General features: G+C 41.2%; 1 protein-coding gene across 1 annotated transcript in view; it reads left to right on the top strand.

The window, feature by feature from the left end:
- The window catches only part of CCDC148 (coiled-coil domain containing 148), a 269,382-nt gene that overhangs the window by 17,327 nt on the left and 228,578 nt on the right, over window positions 1–23,477 (top strand). The window contains exons 5-8 of the mRNA XM_088842480.1: window positions 3,686–3,768; window positions 3,967–4,118; window positions 6,651–6,746; window positions 6,822–7,003. Of these exons, the coding sequence (XP_088698606.1) occupies window positions 3,686–3,768; window positions 3,967–4,118; window positions 6,651–6,746; window positions 6,822–7,003 (513 nt within the window). The remainder of the gene's footprint in view (window positions 1–3,685; window positions 3,769–3,966; window positions 4,119–6,650; window positions 6,747–6,821; window positions 7,004–23,477) is intronic.

Raw genomic sequence — 23,477 nt, 5'->3', positions numbered from 1 at the left:
AAGGTAAAAAGACAGCCTTCAGAATGGGAGAAAATAATAGCAAATGAAGCAACCTGACAAAGAATTAATCTCAAAAATATACAAGCAACTTCTGCAGCTCAATTCCAGAAAAACAAGCGATCCAATAAAAAAAATGGGCTAAACAACTAAACAGACATTTCTCCAAAGAAGACATACAGATGGCTAACAAACACGTGAAAAGATGCTCAACATCACTCATTATCAGAGACATGCAAATCAAAACCACATCATCTCACGGTATCATCTCATGCCGGTCAGAATGGCTGCTATCCAAAAGTCTACAAGAAATAAATGCTGGAGAGGGTGCGGAGAAAAAGGAACCTGCTTACACTGTTGGTGGGAATGCAAACTAGTACAGCCACTATGGAGAACATTGTGGAGATTCCTTAAAAAACTGAAAATATAACTGCCATCAGTTCAGTTCAGTTCAGTTCAGTCGCTCAGTTGTGTCCGACTCTGCGACCCCATGAATCACAGCACGCCAGGCCTCCCTGTCCATCACCAACTCCCGGAGTTCACTCAAACTCATGTCCATCGAGTCGGTGATGCCATCTAGCCATCTCATTCTCTGTCGTCCCCTTCTCCTCCCGCCCCCAATCCTTCCCAGCATCAGACTCTTTTCCAATGAGTCAGCTCGTCACATGAGGTGGCCAAAGTATTGGAGTTTCATCTTTAGCATCAGTCCTTCCAATGAACACCCAGGATTGATCTCCTTTAGAATGGACTGGTTGGATCTCCTTGCAGTCCAAGGGACTCTCAAGAGTCTTCTCCATACAACCCAGCAATTGCACTCCTGGGCATACACACCAAGGAAACCAGAATTGAAAGAGACACATGTACCCCAATGTTCATCGCAACACTGTTTACAATAGCCAGGACATGGAAGCAACCTAGATGTCCATCGGCAGAACTCCGGTACATATGCACAAAGGACTATTACTCAGCTATTTAAAAGAATGCATTTTCATCAGTTCTAATGAGGTGGAAGAAACTGGAGCCTATTATACAGAATGAAGTAAGTCAGAAAGTAAAACACCAATACAGTATATTAACACATATATATGGAATCTAGAAAGGTGGTAATGATGACCCTGTATGTATAGACACAGATGTATAGAACTGTATTTTGGACTCTGTGGGAGAAGGTGAGGGTGGGATGATTTGAGAGAATAGCATTGAAACATGTATATTATCATATGTGAAATAGATTGCCAGTCCAGGTTTGATGCATGAGACAGGGTGCTCAGGGCTGGTGCACTGGGATGACCCTGAGGGAAGGGATGGGGAGGGAGCTGGGAGGGGGGTTCAGGATGGGGAACACATGTACACCCATGGCTGATTCATGTGAATGTATGGCAAAAACCACCACAATATTGTAAAAGAATGTGCCTTGCAATGGAGAGAGTGCAAGTTCGATCCCTAGTCAGGGAATAGGATCCCAAATGCCACAGGGCAATTAAGCGCTTCTATTGCAACTGAGGAGAAGTCGGAGAAGGCAATGGCAAGCCACTCCAGTACTCTTGCCTAGAAAATCCCATGGATGGAGGAGCCTGGTAGGCTGCAGTCCGTGGGGTCGCTAAGGGTCGGACACGACTGAACTACTTCACTTTCACTTTTCACTTTCATACCTTGGAGAAGGAAATGGCAACCCACTCCAGAGTTCTTGCCTGGAGAATCCCAGGGACGGGGGAGCCTGGTGGGCTGCCGTCAGTGGGGTCATACAGAGTCGGACACGACTGAAGTGACTTAGCAGCAGCAACTGCAACTGTAAGAAAAAAATCTCAAATGATGCAACAAAGACCTGATGCAGCCAAATAAATATTTTTTAAAAATATGTTATGAAATAACTTCTGGGTATACTCCACTATCATGCACCCATTCTCAGTATATCAACTTCATCAGTTCAGTCGCTCAGTTGTGTCCGACTCTTTGCAACCCTACGGACTGCAGCACGCCAGGCTCCCTTGTCCCTCACCAATTCCTAAAGCTTGCTCAAACTCATGTACATCAAGTCGGTGATGCCATCCAACTATATCATGCTCTGTCATCCCCTTCTCCTGCTTTCAATCTTTCCCAGCATCAGGGTCTTTTCCAACCAGTCAGTTCTTCGCATCAGGTGGCCAAAATATTGGAGATTCAGAATTCAGCATCAGTTCTTCCAATGAATAGTCAGGACTGATTTCCTTTACGATTGACTGGTTTGATCTCCTTGCACTCCAAGGGACTCTCAAGAGTCTTCTCCAACACGACAGTTCAAAAGCATCAATTCTTCAGTGCTCAGCTTTCTTTATATTCCAACTCTCACATCCATACATGACTACTGGAGAAACCACAGCTTTCACTAGACGGACATTTTTTGGCAAAGTAATGTCTCTGCTTTTTAATATGCTGTCTAGGTTGGCCATAGCTTTTCTTCCAAGGAGTAAGCATCTTTTAATTTCATGGCTGCAGTCACCATCTGCAGTGATTTTGGAGCCCCCAAAATAAAGTCTGTCACTGTTTCCATTGTTTCCCCATCTATTTGCCAGGAAGTGATGGGACCGGATGCCATGTTTATGATCATGGCATCCAGTCCCATCACTTTCATATGTAATCTTAAAAAAAACTTTTGACTAAGATCACATGCTGAAGAAATAGTGTCATCTACAACAGCACCCCCTCCTTTATACATGTAAACTGTCTCATATTTGTAAATTGGCTTAAAAGGTGATGGCACATATATAAAATAGAATACCATGCAGCCACTAAGGTAAACAATAATTACAAAAATTACTTAGAATAAATAAATATTTATAATTATTAAAGTTACTTTTCCAAAAAGTCTTAATGTAAAATGGTAGATAGGCTATAATTACAACTATTTAAAGTATTCATGCATGTAGACAAGGGCTAGAAACTTACATACAAAAATAAAAATAATCATATTAAAGTGTTATAACTGTTGCTATTTTCTTATTTTATACCATTTAAATTATTGTATGTTAAGAATCATAGTAAATCGAAACTTTTTATGATTTTTATTAAACCTGGGATTTATTAAATTAAATAATTTAAATAAGGGATTGATTATAGTATTTTTATGTCCATTTAGTGCTGGTTATAGTTTTACTCTAAAATGACTCTATTTAAATAATACAGCAAAAGTTTAGTAAGATTTATTATATTTTTGGTATATAAAATATACACTTTTACTCCCATTTCCCTAGGTTAGGACCTTCTCATCTCTGAACTTTTTAATTAACCTCCTTGTTGGTCCAGGTTTGCCTAATCCCCTCTTCATCTTCCATTTTTATTGACCACCCTCCTTCCAGCCCATCCTGCATCTTGTTGCCTTGGGAATCTTTCTGAAACACAGACCTAAATTGGTGTGGTCAGCTTAATGTCCCTCAGCGGCTCCCCACTGCCCACTGCTCTCTCCACCTGAAATGGTGCAAGGACATATCCTGCCCTTGGCTTGCTAATGCTGTTACTTCTGAGGTATGCAGCCATACTTCTGTCTATCTCAGTGTCCTTGAGATTATCTAATCGACGTTACGTAGTATGCTGTCTGAATTAATGAACAGGTGAATGAAACCATATTAGATTGACTATTTCTACTGCTAGTTATTTTTTAACTTGTATATATGTTTATGATTATAATTGATTAAGATAATGTCTATTTCAGATATAAAATGGAATCTGAAATAAAATCCATATTCAATGAAGAGAACATTGGAAATGAATGTCTTTGTGACCTTATGAATTTTGGTAGGTTGTTTTTTTTTGGTCCCACATTTAAAGGGGAGTTTTGTTTTAAAGATGAAAGTGGGTCACACATTTCATGTTTTTTTAATATTAACTGCTGTTTGTTTTTTTCGAAAGAAAGGAATCCAAAAAATCTGCATCTTAATGGCCTGTTCTTGAAGAAACTTAATAATGTGTTGCTTTGATTTTGTTTCACCGTAGAACAGGAGTTATCAGAGCAATGGTGCACATATCTTAAAAATGTAATAAATCCTATTCAGCAATTGAGAGAAGACCTAAAATACAGACAGCATCACATTTCACAGTATTCACACTCACACAGTGAATCTAACTCTGTGAAAGTACTGGAAGAGGTCAGTATATCTCCTTTACTTTTAATAATGTAATATTTGGAAGAGTCTGAGATAAACGTGTAAGTTTTGTGTGTTTAAATAGAAGGTATAGCTAGTTCTATCCCTGAATCTGTCCAAACATGCTCATTTCTCACCTAGAAATGTTACAATAACCTCATAACCCTGCTTTCCTCCTTTCTCCTTCCAGTGTATTCTGAGATCCTATCCTAGGGGCAGGGATCAATTCATCCTCCTGGTAAATCCCTTCAGGGTTCCTACTGGCCAGGGTTCCTCTTGTAATAGGGGTGGGTCAAGTGTGCAGCCTGAGCTCCTGACCTTTAGCATGAGATCCTTAGCGTGAGACCTTTAAAGAGAGACTGTTAGAGCGAGATCCTTAAAGACCGTTAGCATGTGACCACTAGGGGGTGACTGATAGCGCTGTGGTTACAAGTCCCACTTCACCAACAGTCAGCCACAAGGTGGTCCTCACAGCACAAACTGTGCTGAGAAGTGGATCTCCACCCTCTCCCCAGGGTGCTCCAGGCCCTCTGACCTCCAGCCGGCAGATGAGCTGGTAGACCTGGGGAAAGGCTGAGGGCTGTGTCCCTCAAGGCTCCAGAACCTTCACCAGGGTCACCCACTGGCCAGGTCCAGGCCCTGAAGCAGCAGCAAACCTCTCCCCAATCCCCACCTTTTAGACCTAATGGTGGTGGCAGTCTCCATGGGCCGCAGTCTGTAGGACCAGGTGCCCCCAGCTTTGGGCCACGTGATGTCTGAGTCCTGCTCCCTCAGTGATGATGGCTGGACAAGGCCTGGGGAGTAGACCCTGAAGGTGCCACCAGCTGAGATATGCCTCCTCAGCCAGGCCTGGGCACTGGTGGGAGGACCCAGGCTGCTTGTTGGACTAACGCTCCCAGGCAAGGTAACCGGCTGGCACAGGGACTCCCTCCTCCTAGCCAGGGTCTGGATCTTGGCAGGAGGGGAGAAGTTGAACCTTGGGATTTTGCTCTTTCTTGTCAGAACAGAGAATATCATTTGTTTCAGTGGAGGTTTACATGATCTTTGTTACCTGACCACGACTTGACTTGGAGAACAAAGGATCTGACACCAGAATTTTGCAACTAACTATGCCCCTCGGAGAAGGCAATGGCACCCCACTCCAGTACTCTTGCCTGGAAAATCCCATGGACGGAGGAGTCTGGTAGTCTGCAGTCCATGGGGTCGCTAAGAATCGGACATGACTGAGCAACTTCACTTTCACTTTTCACCTTCATGCATTGGAGAAGGAAATGGTAACCCACTCCAGTGTTCTTGCCTGGAGAATCCCAGGGGCGGGGAGCCTGGTGGGCTGACGTCTATGGGGTCTCACAGAGTCGGACACGACTGAAGTGACTTAGCTGCAGCAGCAACTATGCCCCTCCCTCACCTTTCCTATAAAAAGGAATTTGCTAAAAGCTTTTGGGGAGTTTGGGGTTTTTTAAGGCATGAGCCACCTGTCTCTCTGCAGGGCCCTGCAGTAAGCCTTTCTCTGCTCCGACCTCTGACATTTTGGTATCTCTTGACCTCACTGTGCATTGGGTACCTGGTACCAAAACTCCCCATACATCTGACCCTGCCTTCCACCTCTTGAGTCTCACTATCTATCTGATACCCTGCTTTCCCTACTAGACTTTCTCCTAACAGTACCGGCCTTCTTCCTATTCCTCACATAAGCCAGACTCCTTCCTGTCTCAAGGCCTTTGCACGGGCTGTTTCTTCTGTCCTACTGATGGCTCTTTTTTTCTTTTAGTCTTAGCTTTAATGGCTTTTCCTCTGAGATGCCTGTACTGACCACTCATATGAGAGAAGCCCCAGTCACTCCCTATCCCCTCACCCAGTTTATACTTCACTTACCTCCTCCTGATACTTTCTTACCTACTTTTTTATGAGTTTACTGACTACCTCCCCTGACTCGAGCATAAACTCCCTTATCATGGTTGCACTGCATGTAGACTTTTAGGTGATTTTTTTCTTACTCTATTTTCTAGTTATTTTTGTAGTGTTGTCATATTGCTTTCATGAATAATTAAAAATGAACATTAAAAATCAATGCCCATCTGGGGATTAGTAGCAAGGATGTGAGGAAAGGAGGGGGTTATTGAAACAGAGGCAGTCTGGTAAGCTTTCTGCCTTATCACAAACAAAACTCACTGTGAGTGCAGAGTGGGGTTATATGTCTGCTGCTGCTACTGCTAAGTCACTTCAGTCGTGTCCGACTCTGTGTGACCCCATAGACGGAAGCCCACCAGGCTCCCCCGTCCCTGGGATTCTCCAGGCAAGAACACTGGAGTGGGTTGCCATTTCCTTCTCCAGAAGCCCCTTTAAAGCTCCTTTCCTGATGGACACTGCCTGGATGTGACATCCGTTGAACCCTCTTCCATGGATTCTGAAAGGGACTTTCACTTGTTTAATTTGTCATCACTTATTGACTTTTGAGAAAAATTTCTGTGACTTTACATTTAAATATTGAATAAATCAATAATTTGCGTACCACTTGCTCTAAATGTCCTATAGGTTGACTTCGTGAAGAAACAATTGAAAGCTGTCTATGAACAACTTAGGCTAGAACAACAGAAAATAGAAAATTATCTTTCAGACTGGAGCATGAAAGTAAGTGCAATACAGATAGTAATTATCAATTTGTGATTTATATTAAATAGAACAATCATATAATTTTTTTTTCAGATATTAGATCATTCTTCAGAAGAAAGAAGTAACCTACTTAGTGAACTGCCCATGGAATTAGAAACTTTGGAATGTCCATACCCTGACTTGAAATCTTCAATCCTTAATGAGTTCTGTAACTTTACGGAGAAATATCAAAAGAAACTTCAAGACTTTGATCTGCAGTTAGAAGACATATACAGGTGATAAGCTAAAACTTATTCAATTATGTAGATTTTTGTCATCAAATTTTTATTTTTTTAGGAGTCACTATATTTCTGATTTACCATTTTTATAGACACCTTGTACTTGGAATATAGTCTACCAATAAATGTTCAAATTGACTATTTGTTGAAAGGAGAGGTTTTCTTGTTTTTTCTGCAAAGTAATTTCCCTGAAATAACGGTTTTAAAGATTTGTACATGGTTAAAGTAGGAGGGATTGGGGGTGGGAGGAGACGGGTACAACAGAGAATGAGATGGCTGGATGGCATCACTGATTTGATGGCCATGAGTTTGAGTGAACTCCGGGAGTTGGTGATGGACAGGGAGGCCTGGCGTGCTGTGATTCATGGGGTCGCAAAGAGTCGGACACGACTGAGCGACTGAACTGAACTGAAAGTATCTTTCCTATTTATCACTTTACTATTGGTAAGAAATAGTTTTTAAACATGAATTTTTGATAACTGAATTTTCAAGATATGAAGCTCCTCTTCAGTGGAAATTTAAAAATCAGTACTAAAAATTGATTACAGTGTAAAATATGCCCATGGACAGGGAGGCCTGGCGTGCTGTGATTCATGGGGTCGCAGAGAGTCGGACACGACTCAGCGACTGAACTGAACTGAACTGAATCTACCATGATTTTGCCCTATATTGAACACAAAACATGTTTTATAAACTTTTTTAGAAAATGCACTTTTAAAATTGAAGTTTAGTTAATTTACAATATTGTGTTAGTTTCAGGTGTATAGCAAAGTGACTCAGCTATATATATATATATATTTTTTAGATTATTTTCCATTATATGTTATTATAAGATATTGAATATAGTTCCCTGTGCTATAGAGAAAATCCTGTTGCTTATCTATTTTATGTATTGTAGTTTGTTAATCCCATATTCCAAATTTCTCTCTCCACTCATTTCTATTTTGGTAAGCATATGTTTGTTTTCTATGTTTGTGAGTCTGTTTTTTGTACATGGATTCATTTATTATTTTTTAGATTCCACACATAAATGATTGCATGTAATATTTGTCTTTCTCTGACTTCACTTAGTAAGATAATCTCTAAGTCCATCCATTTTGCTGTAAATGGCAATAAGAAAATGACTTTTGACTGTACCATGAGAATGACAATCCTCTTCTGAATGACAACTCTAATGTTAAGTGACTTAAAATTCTGTGTTGGCAAGGCCATCTTCTCTAGTGTAAATTCTATATTAAAATTCATTTAATGAACAAACTGAGAAATGCCACCCTGGGTCAAATCAATAACCTGCTTCATATAGTGTTAAGTATATGAAGTTTCTGGGGAACATTTTGCAGAAAAACATGCCTTTTACTCTATTATATTGAACTCAAAAATTTCCCCAGAGAATGTATATTTAAAAAGAAAGAAACACTATTGAAGGGACATATTTATAGTAAATTAGAAGTAAAAGACTCTTCCTTTGAAATGAAAGTTGATGAATGTGCAAATATTAGTATCTCTTATATTTCTTAATGAATTGCTTGTGAATGAAGCTCTTCTTTGTGAAATTACTAGTGTTAAGAAATTAATAACAAGGGCAATCTTAAATCCTACCAGCCAGAGCTCTTTGCTTTCTTAGCTTCTTGATCCAGACTGCTCTGTGACAGCTTCTGTGTGTCTCAGCTCTTGGAAAGGCAATCCTAGGTGAAGTCTGTGTCTTTCAAGACCTAAGCTGCTTTCTGACATCTCTGTGGCAACAGTCACGTGTTCCTCATGGGCAGACATGTTTTTGGTCTTCTAAAACCCCCTGCGTCCCTGCCTCTCTGTCTTCGTTTCTTCCCATCTTGTAATAAAGTTGAGAAAATATGAATAATATATAATTAATAGTTTATTTATTGATTAATTATACTTTAATTGAAACTCAATCACAGTGAAATATTAACCGTGTAATTAGTTGGTCTGTAATTGTAAAATAAACATCCTGTCTCCCTTCCCCACACCAACCTTGTTAAAGAGATTTTAGAACTCATCCAGCAAGGGTGATGGTTTTTTTTGTGTTTGCTATTGGTGTTTTTAGTAATTAGACTGATTGTGCCATGAAAGGAGGTAAACCTGACTCTGTCATTTTAAAGTGGGTTGGCTGCCCTGTGACCTTTCCTCCTAGATGGCATCTTGTCCCCCAGGAAAGCTGGGTGAGACGGTGGTATTTCTAGGTTAATGACTCCTAAACATGGAAGATTTAGCATCAGTCCCTCCAATGAACACCCAGGATTGATCTCCTTTAGGATGGACTGGTTGGATCTCCTTGCAGAACAAGGGACTCTAAAGAGTCTTCTCCAGCACCACAGTTCAAAAGCATCAATTCTTCGACGATCAGCCTTCTTCATAGTCCAACTCTCACATCCATACATGACCACGGGAAAAATCATGGCCTTGACTAGACAGACCTTGGTTGGCAAAGTAATGTCTCTGCTTTTTAGTATACTATCTAGGTTGGTCATAACTTTTCTTCCAAGGAGTAAGCGTCTTTTAATTTCATGGCTGCAATCAGCATCTGCAGTGATTTTGGAGCCAAAAAAAATAAAGTCTGACACTGTCTCCACTGTTTTTCCATCTATTTCCCATGAAGTGATGGGACCAGATGCCATGATCTTTGTTTTCTGAATGTTGAGCTTCAAGCCAACCTTTTCACTCTCCTCTTTCACTTTCATCAAGAGGCTTTTGAGTTCCTCTTCACTTTCTGCCATAAGCGTGGTGTCATCTGCATATCTGAGGTTATTGATATTTCTCCCGACAGTCTTGATTCCAGCTTGTGCTTCTTCCAGCCCAGCGTTCCTCATGATGTACTCTGCATATCAGTTAAATAAGCAAGGTGACAGTATACAACCTAGACGTACTCCTTTTCCTATTTGGAACCAGTCTGTTGTTCCATGTACAGTTCTGACTGTTGCTTCCTGACCTGCATACAGGTTTCTCAAGAGGCAGGTCAGGTGGTCTGGTATTCCCATCTCTTTCAGAATTTTCCACAGTTTATTGTGATCCACACAGTCAAAGGTTTTGGCATAGTCAATGAAGCAGAAATAGATGTTTTTCTGGAACTCTCTTGCTTTCTCCATGATCCAGCGGATGTTGGCAATTTGATCTCTGGTGCCTCTGCCTTTTCTAAAACCTGCTTGAACATCTGGGAGTTCACCGTTCACATATTGCTGAAGCCTGGCTTGGAGAATTTTGAGCATGACTTTACTAGCGTGTGAGATGAGTGCAATTGTGCGGTAGTTTGAGCATTCTTTGGCATTGCCTTTCTTTGGGATTGGAATGAAGACTGACCTTTTCCAGTCCTGTGGCCACTGCTGAGTTTTCCAAATTTGCTGTCATACTGAGTGTAGCACTTTCACAGCATCATCTTTCAGGATTTGAACTAGCTCAACTGGAATTCCATCACCTCCACTAGCTTTGTTCGTAGTGATGCTTTCTAAGGCCCACTTGACTTCACATTCCAAGATGTCTGGCTCTAGGTCAGTGATCATGTTATCATGACTATCTTGGTCGTGAAGATATTTTTTGTACAGTTCTTCTGTGTATTCTTGCCACCTCTTCTTAATATCTTCTTCTGTTAGGTCCATACCATTTCTGTCCTTTATTGAGCCCACCTTTGCATGAAATCTTCCCTTGGAATCTCTAATTTTCTTGAAGAGATCTCTTGTTGTTTCTATTCTGTTGTTTTCCTCTATTTCTTTGCATTGATCACTGAGGAAGGCTTTCTTATCTCTCCTTGCTATTCTTTGGAACTCTGCATTCAGATGCTTATATCTTTCCTTTTCTCCTTTGCTTTTCGCTTCTCTTCTTTTCACAGCTATTTGTAAGGCCTCCTCAGACAGCCATTTTGCTTCTTTGCATTTCTTTTCCATGGAGATGTTCTTGGTCCCTGTCTCCTGTACAATGTCACGAACTTCCGTCCAGAGTTCATCAGGCACTCTATCTATCAGATCTAGTCCCTTAAATCTATTTCTCACTTCCACTGTATAATCATAAGGGATTTGAGTTAGGTCATATCTGAATGGTCTAGTGGTTTTCCCTACTTTCTTCAATTTCAGTCTGAATTTGGCAATAAGGAGTTCATGATCTGAGCCACAGTCAGCTCCTGGTCTTGTTTTTGCTAACTGTATACAGCTTCTCCATCTTTGGCTGCAAAGAATATAATCAATCTGATTTCGGTGTTGATCATCTGGTGATGTCCATGTGTAGTCTTCTCTTGTGTTGTTGGAAGAGGGTGTTTGCTATGACCAGTGCGTTCTCTTGACAAAACTCTATTAGCCTTTGCCCTGCTTCATTCCGTGCTCCAAGGCTGAATTTGCCTGTTACTCCAGGTGTTTCTTGACTTCCTACTTTTGCATTCCAGTCCCCGATAATGAAAAGGACATCTTTTTTGTGTGTTAGTTCTAAAAGGTCTTGCAGGTCTTCATAGAACCGTTCAACTTCGGCTTCTTAAGCGTTACTGGTTGGGACATAGGCCTGGATTACTGTAATATTGAATGGTTTGCCTTGGAAACAAACAGAAATCATTCTGTCGTTTTTAAGATTGCATCCAAGTACTGCATTCTGGACTCTTTTGTTGACCATGATGGCTACTCCATTTCTTCTAAGGGATTCCTGCCCACAGTAGTAGATATAATGGTCATCTGAGTTAAATTCACCCATTCCAGTCCATTTTAGTTCACTGATTCCTAGAATGTCGATGTTCACTTTTGTCATCTCCTGTTTGACCACTTCCAATTTGCCTTGATTCATGGGCCTAACATTCCAGGTTCCTATGCAGTATTGCTCTTTACAGCACCAGACCTTGCTTCTATCACCAGTCACATCCACAACTGGGTATTGGTTTTGCTTTTGCTCCATCCCTTCATTCCTTCTAGAGTTGCTTCTCCACTGATCTCCAGTAGCATACTGGGCACCTACCGACCTGGGGAATTCCTCATTCAGTATCCTATCATTTTGCTCTTTGATACTGTTCATGGGGTTCTCAAGGCAAGTATACTGAAGTGGTTTGCCATTCCCTTCTCCAGTGGACCACATTCGGCTGTGGTCCATGTGATCAGATCGACTAGTTTCCTGTGATTATGATTTCAGTGTGTCTGCCCTCTGATGCCCCCTCGCAATAACTACCGTCTTATTTGGGTTTCTCTTACCTTGGTCGTGGGATATCTCTTCACAGCTGCTCCAAGAAAGCGCAGCCGCTGCACCTTACCTTGGACGAGGTGTATCTCCTCAAGGCCGCCCCCCTGACCTTGAATGTAGAGTAGCTCCTCTCGGCCCTCCTGCGCCCGCGCAGCACCGCCTATTGGACGTGGGGCAGCTCCTCTTGGCTGCCGGCCCTGGCCTCAGGCGTGGGGTAGCTCCTCACCTTCGCGCCTCTTTGCGTGCTCGGTTGCGCCTGGGCCGGCGTCTCTCCTGTCTGGCCACCTCATTCGACGAGTTGACTCACTGGAAAAGACTCTGATGCTGGGAAAGGGTGGGGGCGGGAGGAGAAGGGGACGACAGAGAATGAGATGGCTGGATGGCATCACCGACTCTGTGGACATGAGTTTGAGTGAACTCCGGGAGTTGGTGATGGACAGGGAGGCCTGGCGTGCTGTGATTCATGGGGTCGCAAAGAGTTAGACATGACTGAGCAACTGAACTGAACTGAACTGAAACATGGAAGATTTGCCTTAGCAGCCTGTAGCAGCTCCCTCCCACTAGGATCTATTTTTTACAACACGTTTTCTTACCTCCATTTGACTCTAAACTCAATTTGTGCTCGTCTTTTGGGTAACCCTGCTGCTGCTGCTGCTGCTGCTAAGTCACTTCAGTCGTGTCCGACTCTGTGTGACCCCATAGACGGAAGCCCACCAGGCTCCCCCGTCCCTGGGATTCTCCAGGCAAGAACACTGGAGTGGGTTTTCATTTCCTTCTCCAATGTGTGAAAGTGAAAAGTGAAAGTGAAGTCGCTCAGTCCTGTCCGACCCTTAGCGACCCCATGGACTGCAGCCTACCAGGCTCCTCCATCCATGGGATTTTCTAGGCAAGAGTACTGGAGTGGCTTGCCATTGCCTTCTCCGGGGTAACCCTGCACCACTTAGTAAAGACTGAGATTCACAGCTCCATTGCCATTTCTGAGATTAGTGAATGAGATGAATAACAAAGAAGCAGCACTGAAGGAAAAATAGCTCAGAAAGACTTGATGAAAGAAGTAAGATTCACTATGGAATCTGAGGAATGCATAGGGTTACAATAAGACAGAAGGGTGCTGATGAGAATGTTCCCAGAAGGTATATTCAATGCTGAGGCTGTAAACCTTAGAAGACAAAGTAATTAGCAATATTTGTATCCTTAGCACCAAGCATATCCTGGCACATAGCAGCTTCTAAATAAATGATTGTGCAATTGAAATGAATTAAAGGTGAAAACAATGAGGTGAGAGTGGCAAGTCCTGTTATGAGAGCAGTAGAAAGCTACTTTGGAAGAATACAGGTTCATAAATTCTAGTTTAATAGTCTGTTTGTCACATATAATTATCCAGAATAAATTTCATATAGCTAATGATATGTTTTACTTGATAAATATTTATTCAGTAATCCTTAATATACAGTGGTCTCTGCTAAGCTCCTTGGTAAGGGGCTCAACAGGCAGACCAGACTAGAATGTGTCCTTCCTTTTGAGAAGGCTTGGAATATTGAGGGGAATGGACATATACACATTACCCTGACCAAATTGTAGACAAATGCCAACTGCAGAGACTATGACAAATATGAAACACCAATAAAATTGAATGAGATTTCAGAAGTAGTCTTATTGAGGAGAAGGAGAATAAATAGGCTATTCTGAATAACTACAGAGGTGGTGGGCTTCAGAAATCTCTGGCTATTGATGAGTCAGTCATGTAAATATACTATTCTAACTAGCACAATGAATTATATGTTTACCTCTCATTTGCCAATATCTGCCGCTATTTTGATGAGACCATTTCACCTTTTGGTTCTAGTTTTTAGGCCTTGTAAGAATTTGCATAGCTTGTGTATTGCTATTTCTAAGAAGCCTGAAAGATCTGGGGACATTTTTAAATGATAAGAAATTTTCATTGCGATCATGGTTAATCCCAACATTTAACTGCTCCTATTTAGTAGCAGCTTGTGGGCCTTAGAAAGCATCACTACTAACAAAGCTAGTGGAGGTGATGGAATTCCAGTTGAGCTATTACAAGTCTTGAAAGATGATGCTGTGAAAGTGCTGCACTCAATATGCCAGCAGATTTGGAAAACTCAGCAGTGGCCACAGGACTGGAAGAGGTCAGTCTTCATTCCAATCCCAAAGAAAGGCAATGCCAAAGAATGCTCAAACTACCGCACAATTGCCCTCATCTCACACGCTAGCAAAGTCATGCTCAAAATTCTCCAAGCCAGGCTTCAGCAATATGTAAACCGTGAACTCCCAGATGTTCAAGCAGGTTTTAGAAAAGGCAGAGGCACCAGAGATCAAATTGCCAACATCCGCTGGATCATAGAGAAAGCAAGAGAGTTTCAGAAAAACATCTATTTCTGCTTCATTGACTATGCCAAAGCCTTTGACTGTGTGGATCACAATAAACTGTGGAACATTCTGAAAGAGATGGGAATCCCAGACCACCTGACCTGCCTCTTGAGAAACCTGTATGCAGGTCAGGAAGCAACAGTTAGAACTGGACATGGAACAACAGACTGGTTCCAAATAGGAAAAGGTGTACGTCAAGGTTGTATATTGTCACCTTGCTTATTTAACTTATATGCAGAGTACATCATGAGGAACACTGGGCTGGAAGAAGCACAAGCTGGAGTCAAGATTGCTGGGAGAAATATCAATAACCTCAGATATGCAGATGACACTACCCTTATGGCAGAAAGTGAAGAGGAACTCAAAAGCCTCTTGATGAAAGTGAAAGAGGAGAGTGAAAAGGTTGGTTTGAAGCTCAACATTCAGAAAACAAAGATCATGGCATCTGGTCCCATCACTTCATGGGAAATAGATGGAAAAACAGTGGAAACAGTGTCAGACTTTGTTTTTTTGGGCTCCAAAATCACTGCAGATGCTGATTGCAGCCATGAAATTAAAAGACGCTTGCTCCTTGGAAGGAAAGTTATGACCAACCTTGATAGTATATTAAAAAGCAGAGACATTACTTTGCCAACCAGGGTCCGTCTAGTCAAGGCAATGGTTTTTCCCGTGGTCATGTATGGTTGTGAGAGTTGGACTGTGAAGAAGGCTGATCGCCGAAGAATCGATGCTTTTGAACTGTGGTGTTGGAGAAGACTCTTGAGAGTCCCTTATACTGCAAGGAGATCCAACCAGTCCATTCTAAAGGAGATCAATCCTGGATGTTCATTGGAGGGACTGATGCTAAAGCTGAAACTGCAATACTTTGGCCACCTCATGCGACGAGTTGACTCACTGGAAAAGACTCTGATGCTGGGAAAGGTTGGGGGCGGGAGGAGAAGGGGACGACGGAGAATGAGATGGCTGGATGACATCACCGACTCTGTGGACATGAGTTTGAGTGTACTCTGGGAGTTGGTGATGGACAGGGAGGCCTGGCGTGCTGTGATTCATGGGGTCGCGGAGAGTCGGACACGACTGAGCGACTGAACTGAACTGAACTGAACTGCCAGTTTGGACTGGAATGATTCCATCCCCAGATCCAAAGGTACACCCTAGCTGGGGGTGTGTACCATTCAGTAGCTTCATTTCCTCAGGCCACCACAAAAGGTGGTCCACATCAGAGCAAAGCTCAGAACGTTGGTTAGATACAGGTGAGAAGTAGTGCATTTTTTTCACTGTGGTTCTACCAGGAAAGTACACAACTGTGGTTGCTGCTGGAAGCCACGTTGTGAGTGAAGGAAAGCAGCAAATGAGGAGAGGAGAGGGTGCAGATAACATGGGGAAACTGGGTTGGCACCTTGTTTGAATAGCATGGGAAACCAACCTCATTGCTACATTTCCAAAAGCAATTAGTCCATATTAATGTCTTAAATCCGTTTGACTATAAAATTCCTAATTTTATGCAATAGTTGATCTGATTTCAAAATACCCATGACTCATGAAGTTAATCTCTTAATTTAATACAATTTGAATTGAAGAATTGTTGAGCATTATTCCACAATTTATTAGGAAGATTAAGGTTGTGAAATTGCCCAAAGTTTCAGAATGAAGAATAACTGGGGGTGGTTGTTCAGATGCTCAGTCGTGTACAACTCTTTGCAACCCCATGGACTGCAGCACGCCAGGCTTCCTTGTCCTTCACCATCTCCTGGAGTTTGCTCAAACTCATGCCCATTGTGTTGACGATGCCATCCTACCATCTCATCCTCTGTCACCCGCTTCTCCTCCTGCCCTCAATCTTTCCCAGCATCAGGATCTTTTCCAATTAGTCGGCTTTTCCCATCAGGTAGCCAGCTTATTAGAGCTTCAGCTGCAGCATCAGTCCTTCCAGTGAATAGTCAGAGTTGATTTCCTTTAGGATTTCCTTTAGCAAGTTGGTCTCCTTGCTGGCCAAGAAACTCTAATAGTCTTCTCCAACACCACAATTCAAAAGCATCAATTCTTTGGCACTCAGCTTTCTTTTTGGTCCAACTCTCACATCCATACATGACCACTGGAAAAGCCATAGCTTTGACTAGACAGACCTTTGTTGGCAAAGTAATGTCTCTGCTTTTTAATATGCTGTCTAGGTTTGTCATAGCTTTTCTTCCAAGGAGCAAGTGTCTTTTAATTTTATGGATGCAGTCACCATCTGCAGTGATTTTAAAGCCCAAGAAAATAGTCTGTCACTGCTTCCATTGTTTCCCCATCTATTTGCCATGAAGTGATGGGACTAGATGCCATGATCTCAGTTTTTTGAATGCTGAGTTTAAACCAGCCTTTTCAACCTCCTCTTTCACCCTCAAGGGGCTCTTTTGTTGCTCTTCACTTTCTGACATTAGGATAGTATCATCTGTTTATCTGAGGTTATTGATATTTCTCCCAGAAATCTTGATTCCAGCTTGTGATTCATCCAACCCAGCATTTCACATGATGTACTCTGCACAGAAGTTAAACAAACAGGATGACAATATATATCCTTGACATACTCCTTTCTCAATTTTGAACTAGTCCACTGTTCTATGTTTGGTTCTAACTGTTGCTTCTTGACCTACAATACAGCTTTCTCTGGAGGTAGGTAAGGTGGTCTGGTATTTCCATCTCTTTAAGAATTTTTCATGGTTTGTTGTGATTCACATAGTCAAAGGCTTTGGTGTAGTCAATGAAGTAGAAGTAGATGTTTTTCTGGAACTCCTTTGCTTTCTCTGTAAGAAAAATTTCTGTAAGATCTAATAGATGTTAGCAATTTGATCTCTGGTTCCTCTGCCTTTTCTAAATGAAGCTTATGCTTCTGGAAGTTCTCAGTTCACTTACTGCTGGAGGCTAGCCTGAAGGATTTTGAACATTACCTTGCTAGCTGTGAAACAAGTACAATTTGTGGTAGTTTGAACAGTCTTTGGCGTTGCCCTTCTTTGAGACTGAAATAAAAACTGACCTTTTCCAGTCCTGTGGCCACTGCTGACTTTTCCAAATTTGCTAACATATTGAATGTAGCACTTTAACAGCTTCATATGTTACGATTTGAAATAGCTCAGCTGAAATTCCATCACCTCCACAAGCTTTGGTTGTAGTAATGCTTCCTGGGGCCCACTTGACTTCACACTTCAGGATGTCTGGCTCTAGGTGAGTGACCACACCATTGTGGTTGTGCCTAGGTAGAAAATTAGAGATACCAAGGAAACATTTCATGCAAAGATGGGTGAAATAAAGGAGAAGTGAAATCGACTTCATTCTGGCTAGGAAAGTGGTAAAACTTGCATACCGAATATAAATATATATTTAATATTAAAGCAAATTAGAAGATTTTATATGTCTGTAGCAGCTCAGTGGAACAAAATAGAAATACAGAAAGTATACATAATAATTTAATTTGATGTAAAGGTAAAATTTTTATACTGTGAGGGAAAGATTGGATTATTTATATGATAATACTAAAAACAGGGAATTAGAAAATGAGGTTAGATCTCTTATTCCATGTGACTCAATGAAATCCAAATGCATTAAAACATGAATAAGAAAAAATCATAAAAGAATTAGATAAAAATAAAAACAAATATTAAGTAATCTTGGAGTAGAGAAGTCCTTTTAAAACATGTTACCTGCAGTGAAATCATGAAGAAAAAATTTAAATACATACAATGACATAAACATTTAATAAAACCTGATAGGATGTTTCCTCAGGCAAGTATCAATATGGACTTTAAAGAATCAATATGGACTTTTAATTTTCTGTCCAGCAAGTAAGGGGCTTATAATTTGCTACTCTGCTCTAATGAGGAGTAGAAAGTTGAGCAAACTGGAAAAATCAACAACTTTTCTTCTGTATTCAGAGGAATAAGTGAAAGTGAAGTTGCTCAGTCGTGTCCGACTCTTTGCGACCCCGTGGACTGTGGCCTACCAGGCTCCTCCATCCTGGGATTCTCCAGGCAAGAATACTGGAGTGGGTTGCCATTTCCTTCTCCAGGGGATCTTCCCAACCCAGGGATTGAACCCGGGTCTCCCGCATTGGAGGCAGATGCTTTAACCTCTAAGGTCAAGGGCAAACCACTGTACCCAAAACTGGAGACACAGATGATACAGAGAATCACAGATTATCTGAGAAGAAACCCATTAGCAGAAACTTCCATAGGAACCAGTATTGGGGTAGAAAAACCTGGATTATAATTGATGAATTACTGGACGCTGAGTGTGGACAACTCAGAATTAAAAATTCTAGGGGACCTTAATCATGGGGGCTCCCCACACTTTTTTGAGTTTTACCTCAAGGAGTTCCACTAGATATCCACAGTGAATGTATGTGAAAACTCCCCTCAAGCCTCTGGTAGAGGAAGGGGAACAAACCATTTTGAGTAACTCCAGAGCATTCTGTTCTTCTTGACAAAGGCTGTACAGTGAAAAAGAATCAGCCTCCCAGTGCAGGAGACTCAGGAGACTTGTGTTCAGTTCCTGGGTTGGGAAGATCCCCTGGAGTAGGAAATGGCAACTTCTCCAGTATTCTTGCCTGGAAAATTCTATGGACAGAGGAGCCTGGAGGGCTATAGTCCATGGGGTCACAGAGTCGGACACAGCTGAAAGACTGAGCACACAGGCACGCCCTCAGGAGAAGCTGTTTTATCAAAGTCTAACCTCATTACTTTGCCAACAAAGGTCCGTCTAGTCAAGGCTAGGGTTCTTCCCGAGGTCATGTATGGATGTGAGAGTTGGACTGTGAAGAAAGCTGATCGCCGAAGAATTGATGCTTTTGAACTGTGGTGCTGGAGAAGACTCTTGAGAGTCCCTTGGACTGCAAGGAGATCCAACCAGTCCATTCTAAAGGAGATCAGTCCTGGGTGTTCATTGGAAGGACTGATGCTAAAGCTGAAACTCCAATACTTTGGCCACCTCATGCGTCGAGTTGACTCACTGGAAAAGACTCTGATGCTGGGAAAGGTTGGGGGCGGGAGGAGAAGGGGATGACAGAGAATGAGATGGCTGGATGGCATCACCGACTCTGTGGACATGAGTTTGAGTGAACTCCAGGAGTTGGTGATGGACAGGGAGGCCTGGTGTTCTGTGATTCATGGGGTCGCAAAGAGTCGGACACGACTGAGCGACTGAAATGAACTGAACTGAACGTACCTGGGGGCAGGAAAGTACCCAAGTCCAGCAGCTCTAGTCTTCCATGTGAGGGAAGGGAAATACCCAACTCCAGCCGTCTGTTGCACCAAAGTGGGGGAAACTGAGAAGGACTGGTGAAGTTTATAATTCCCAGATATTCCGCTACACTGAGGGTCATTGCCCCTAACCTTCCCCCCAACTCTCCTTCCATATTGTTAAAGGGTCTACTGTATAATTGAATATACAGTGATTTATTTTTGACTCTTTTTGACCCCCTCTGTCCATGAATTTTTTCAGGCAAGAATATGGAAAGGGTTGCCATTTCTTACTCCAGGGGATACCTGAATATATAGTGATTTGTTTTTGGTTATTCATTATAGTAGCTAAAGATTAAGGAAATAATCTTAATATTAATAGGGGCTAATTTTGTAGGTTTCTGTACAACTGTACAATGTATTATTTTCTGGATTAAAAAAAAAGGTAGGGAATTCCCTGGTGGTCTAGTGATTAGGGCTCTGTGCTTTCACTTCTGGAGACCCTTGGCTCCCCTGGTCTGGGAACTAAAATCCTGCAAGTTGCATGGCACAGCCAAAAAAAAAAAGTAAATACTTAGCATTCACTGATATGAAACACTCTCCAAGGGTCAAGATGATTAGGGTGTGATATAAGGTTAAGCAAACCTTGTAGCCGTGTACAGTACACATTTTGTAAAATAGGAAAAAGTAAATGTGTACTCTCTCTCTCTCTCTCATTACATATATGTATATTCAGATATATATTTGCTTATATGTCTGAAAAATGCAAAAAAAAAATTGATACTATTTGTCTCCTTGGGAACAGGAGCTAGAAGACTGGGGGTCTGAGTGTGAGAGAAAATTTTTATTGTATCTGGCCATTTTATTAAACCTTTTGAATTTTGAAACCAGTGAATATAATACCTATTCTAAAAATAAGGAATTATTTAAAGAAAAAATATTAAGGGTAAAAATTAAACAATAAATAGGAAATATTGGCAAATATCAGGCATAAAAAATTAAAATCATTAAAACATATTAAGACAGTTTGCTAATTAATTGATTGAATGAACAGCCAGAAGTGAAAAGGGACAAGAGATGAAGTTATTTATATTTCATATTTTCAACAAATATTTGTTGAGCAATTACTGGCATAAAATAGACAAAACCCCCTGTACTCATGAAGCAAGTTGGAAACAAACAGTTAAACACAATACCTAATTAAATTTTGCACAGTAGTGCATTAGAAGGTGAAAAGTCCTCTGAAAAAAATAGACGTTAGAGTAAATGAGAAGCTGCTGGAGTTGTGGGGGAGGAGGCAGATTGTAATTTTGAATAGATTTTTGGCAATAGCCCCAGTTGAAAAAGTGACATTGATGGGAAGTCATGAAGGGGGCAAGAGGGCTGGTCATGAAGAAATATGGAGTATGAGTGTTCTAGCCATGTTTACTAAGGTGGGTATGTTTCTGGCAGGAGGCTTGTGTGGCAGGAACAGACTGACAGATGGGGAGAAGGGTAGAAAGTATAATCTAAGTAGTAAGAGTGATGGTGGGACATTTAGAGCCCAATAAATGAAAGTGAAGTCACTCAGTCGTGTCCGACTCTTTGCGACCCCATGGACTGTAGCCTACCAGGCTCCTCTGTCCATGGGATTTTCCAGGCAATAGTACTGGAGTGGATTGCCATTTCCTTCTCTATAGAGCCCAATAGCCATTTCTAAAACTTCCAATTTTACTGAGTACTATGGCAAGCTATTGGAAGTAGAAGTGTGAGGAAATGTGCAGAGTAACCAGGCCTAACTTATGTTTTAGCAGTATCACTCTGGCAGTTGTTGTGTTTATGATGGAGGAAAGGAGGGGCAAGAGAAGACTGAACCATTAGAAAGTTATTTTAAAAGTCCACGTGGGAGATAATGATGGCCTGCGTTAGGCAGTGGAGGTAGTGTGCAATCATCAGCTTTTGGACACATTTAAAAGGTCATGCCAGTAGCACCTACTATGTAATAAAGCATGTGAGAAAAAGAGAGCAGTAAAAGAATAGTCCAAAATTTTGTGGTTGAGGAACTGGAAGGAAGACGTTACCATTAACTGAGTTGGGGAAGACTGTAAGCAAAGCAGAGGGAAAATCAGGCATTTGGTTTGGAACGTTGAGTTTGATGCCATCAGTTGTCGAAGTACAGACTTTGGGAAGGCAGTCAGTTTTAAGAGTCTGGAGTTCTGGAGAGACTGGGGCTGGAGATACGTGTTTGTGAGTCGCCAGCATGAAATTGGATGTGATCCCCAAAACAGTGAGTGGAGGGACAAAGGAGAAGATAAAGACTGATTCCTTGGGTCTGCTGGCATAACAGTGTCAGCATGAAGGGGGATAACCAAGAAAGGAGATACTAGGTCTGTCAAATACAAAGAAAACCTGAAAGTGCGCTGTTCCAGAAGGCAAGGTACGAGGGAGTGGGCGGCACTGTAAGCTAAGGAGGGGTGATACACTAAGTCAAATCAAACAGGACTGGTGGCTGACTGCTGACTCCGTATGGAGGTCACGGGTAACCGTTTTCATTGAAGAAGTGGTAACAAATGCCTGACTGGGTTGGATTCAAGGGAATGGGAGGAAACAATCGAAGGCAAAGAGCATTGATAATGCTTTTGAGAAGTTCTTTTTCAAAGGAGAGCAAGAAAGTAGGGCCAGACTTTTATGTTGTTGTTTTGTTTTGCTTAAAATGGGACAGATATCAGTACATTTGATACTAATGAGAATAGCCCCTAAGAGGATTTAGTACACAAGCGATTCTATGGTCAGAATCTATGGTCAGATTCTGGGAGATGAATTGATATTGTGGTAGCAGTCCATGGAGTTCTGCATAATACACATGACAGAGGAATTGATGAAAACCCCTCTATTTATTGAAAAGCTTAAAAATACTCATATTTTTACCTATGAAATGGTAAAACACAAAAAAGGAATTTATCCAAGATTAAAAGTATGGGAGAAATGGGTATTTTTATACATGATTAGTATATGAACTCTTTTGTGAGGCAATCTGGCAATATGTCATCACATATCTTTATATGTGTAAATTATCTTTATCTCTTTAGAAATAATCCTAAGGTAAATAATCATAAAAGTGAAATAAATAGTTTGGCTTTATTTCTCTTTCTTTAGTGATAGCCAAATCTTCAAAATGACTAAATAGCCAACACATAGGGGATTTAGCTTCATCAATTATGATATATCCACACAATGGAATACCACACTGTCATTAATAATTATATTAAAGAATTTTTAATGACACAGGTAGTTGCAATAAGTAGCTATGCAATTAAAAAATCAGGCCACAAAATAGTTTATATAAGATGGATTCTCTTTTTTCCCTTTCCCTCTGAAAGTGTTACATCCATTTAGCCACACACACACAAAAAGACTGAGATTATCTACCTGCATAAATTATAATAATAGCTATCCCCAGGTAGTAATATTATAAATAATTTTGGCATGCATACTGTTTCTATTTTATAAAGCAAAAATACAGACTTTTAAAAATCTAAGTTAAAGAGGGAAGAGGGGCCCATTGATATTTATTGAGTACCTATTACATGACATGACAAATATCTGTAATTTTCGTCTTCAATACACCTCATTTAAAAAGCTCTATTTTACCGATTTATTTTACAGTTGAAGCTATAGATAAGCACTTTCCCCAAAGTTTCTAAAAAGTAGATAGTTGAACAGGAATG

This window comes from Moschus berezovskii, chromosome 2, assembly GCF_049115385.1.
Source record: "Moschus berezovskii isolate FMDL1 chromosome 2, NW_MosBer_1.0, whole genome shotgun sequence".
NCBI lineage: Eukaryota > Metazoa > Chordata > Mammalia > Artiodactyla > Moschidae > Moschus > Moschus berezovskii.
Note: the sequence above shows the minus strand (reverse complement) of the source record. Positions and strands in the feature narration are given on the sequence as shown.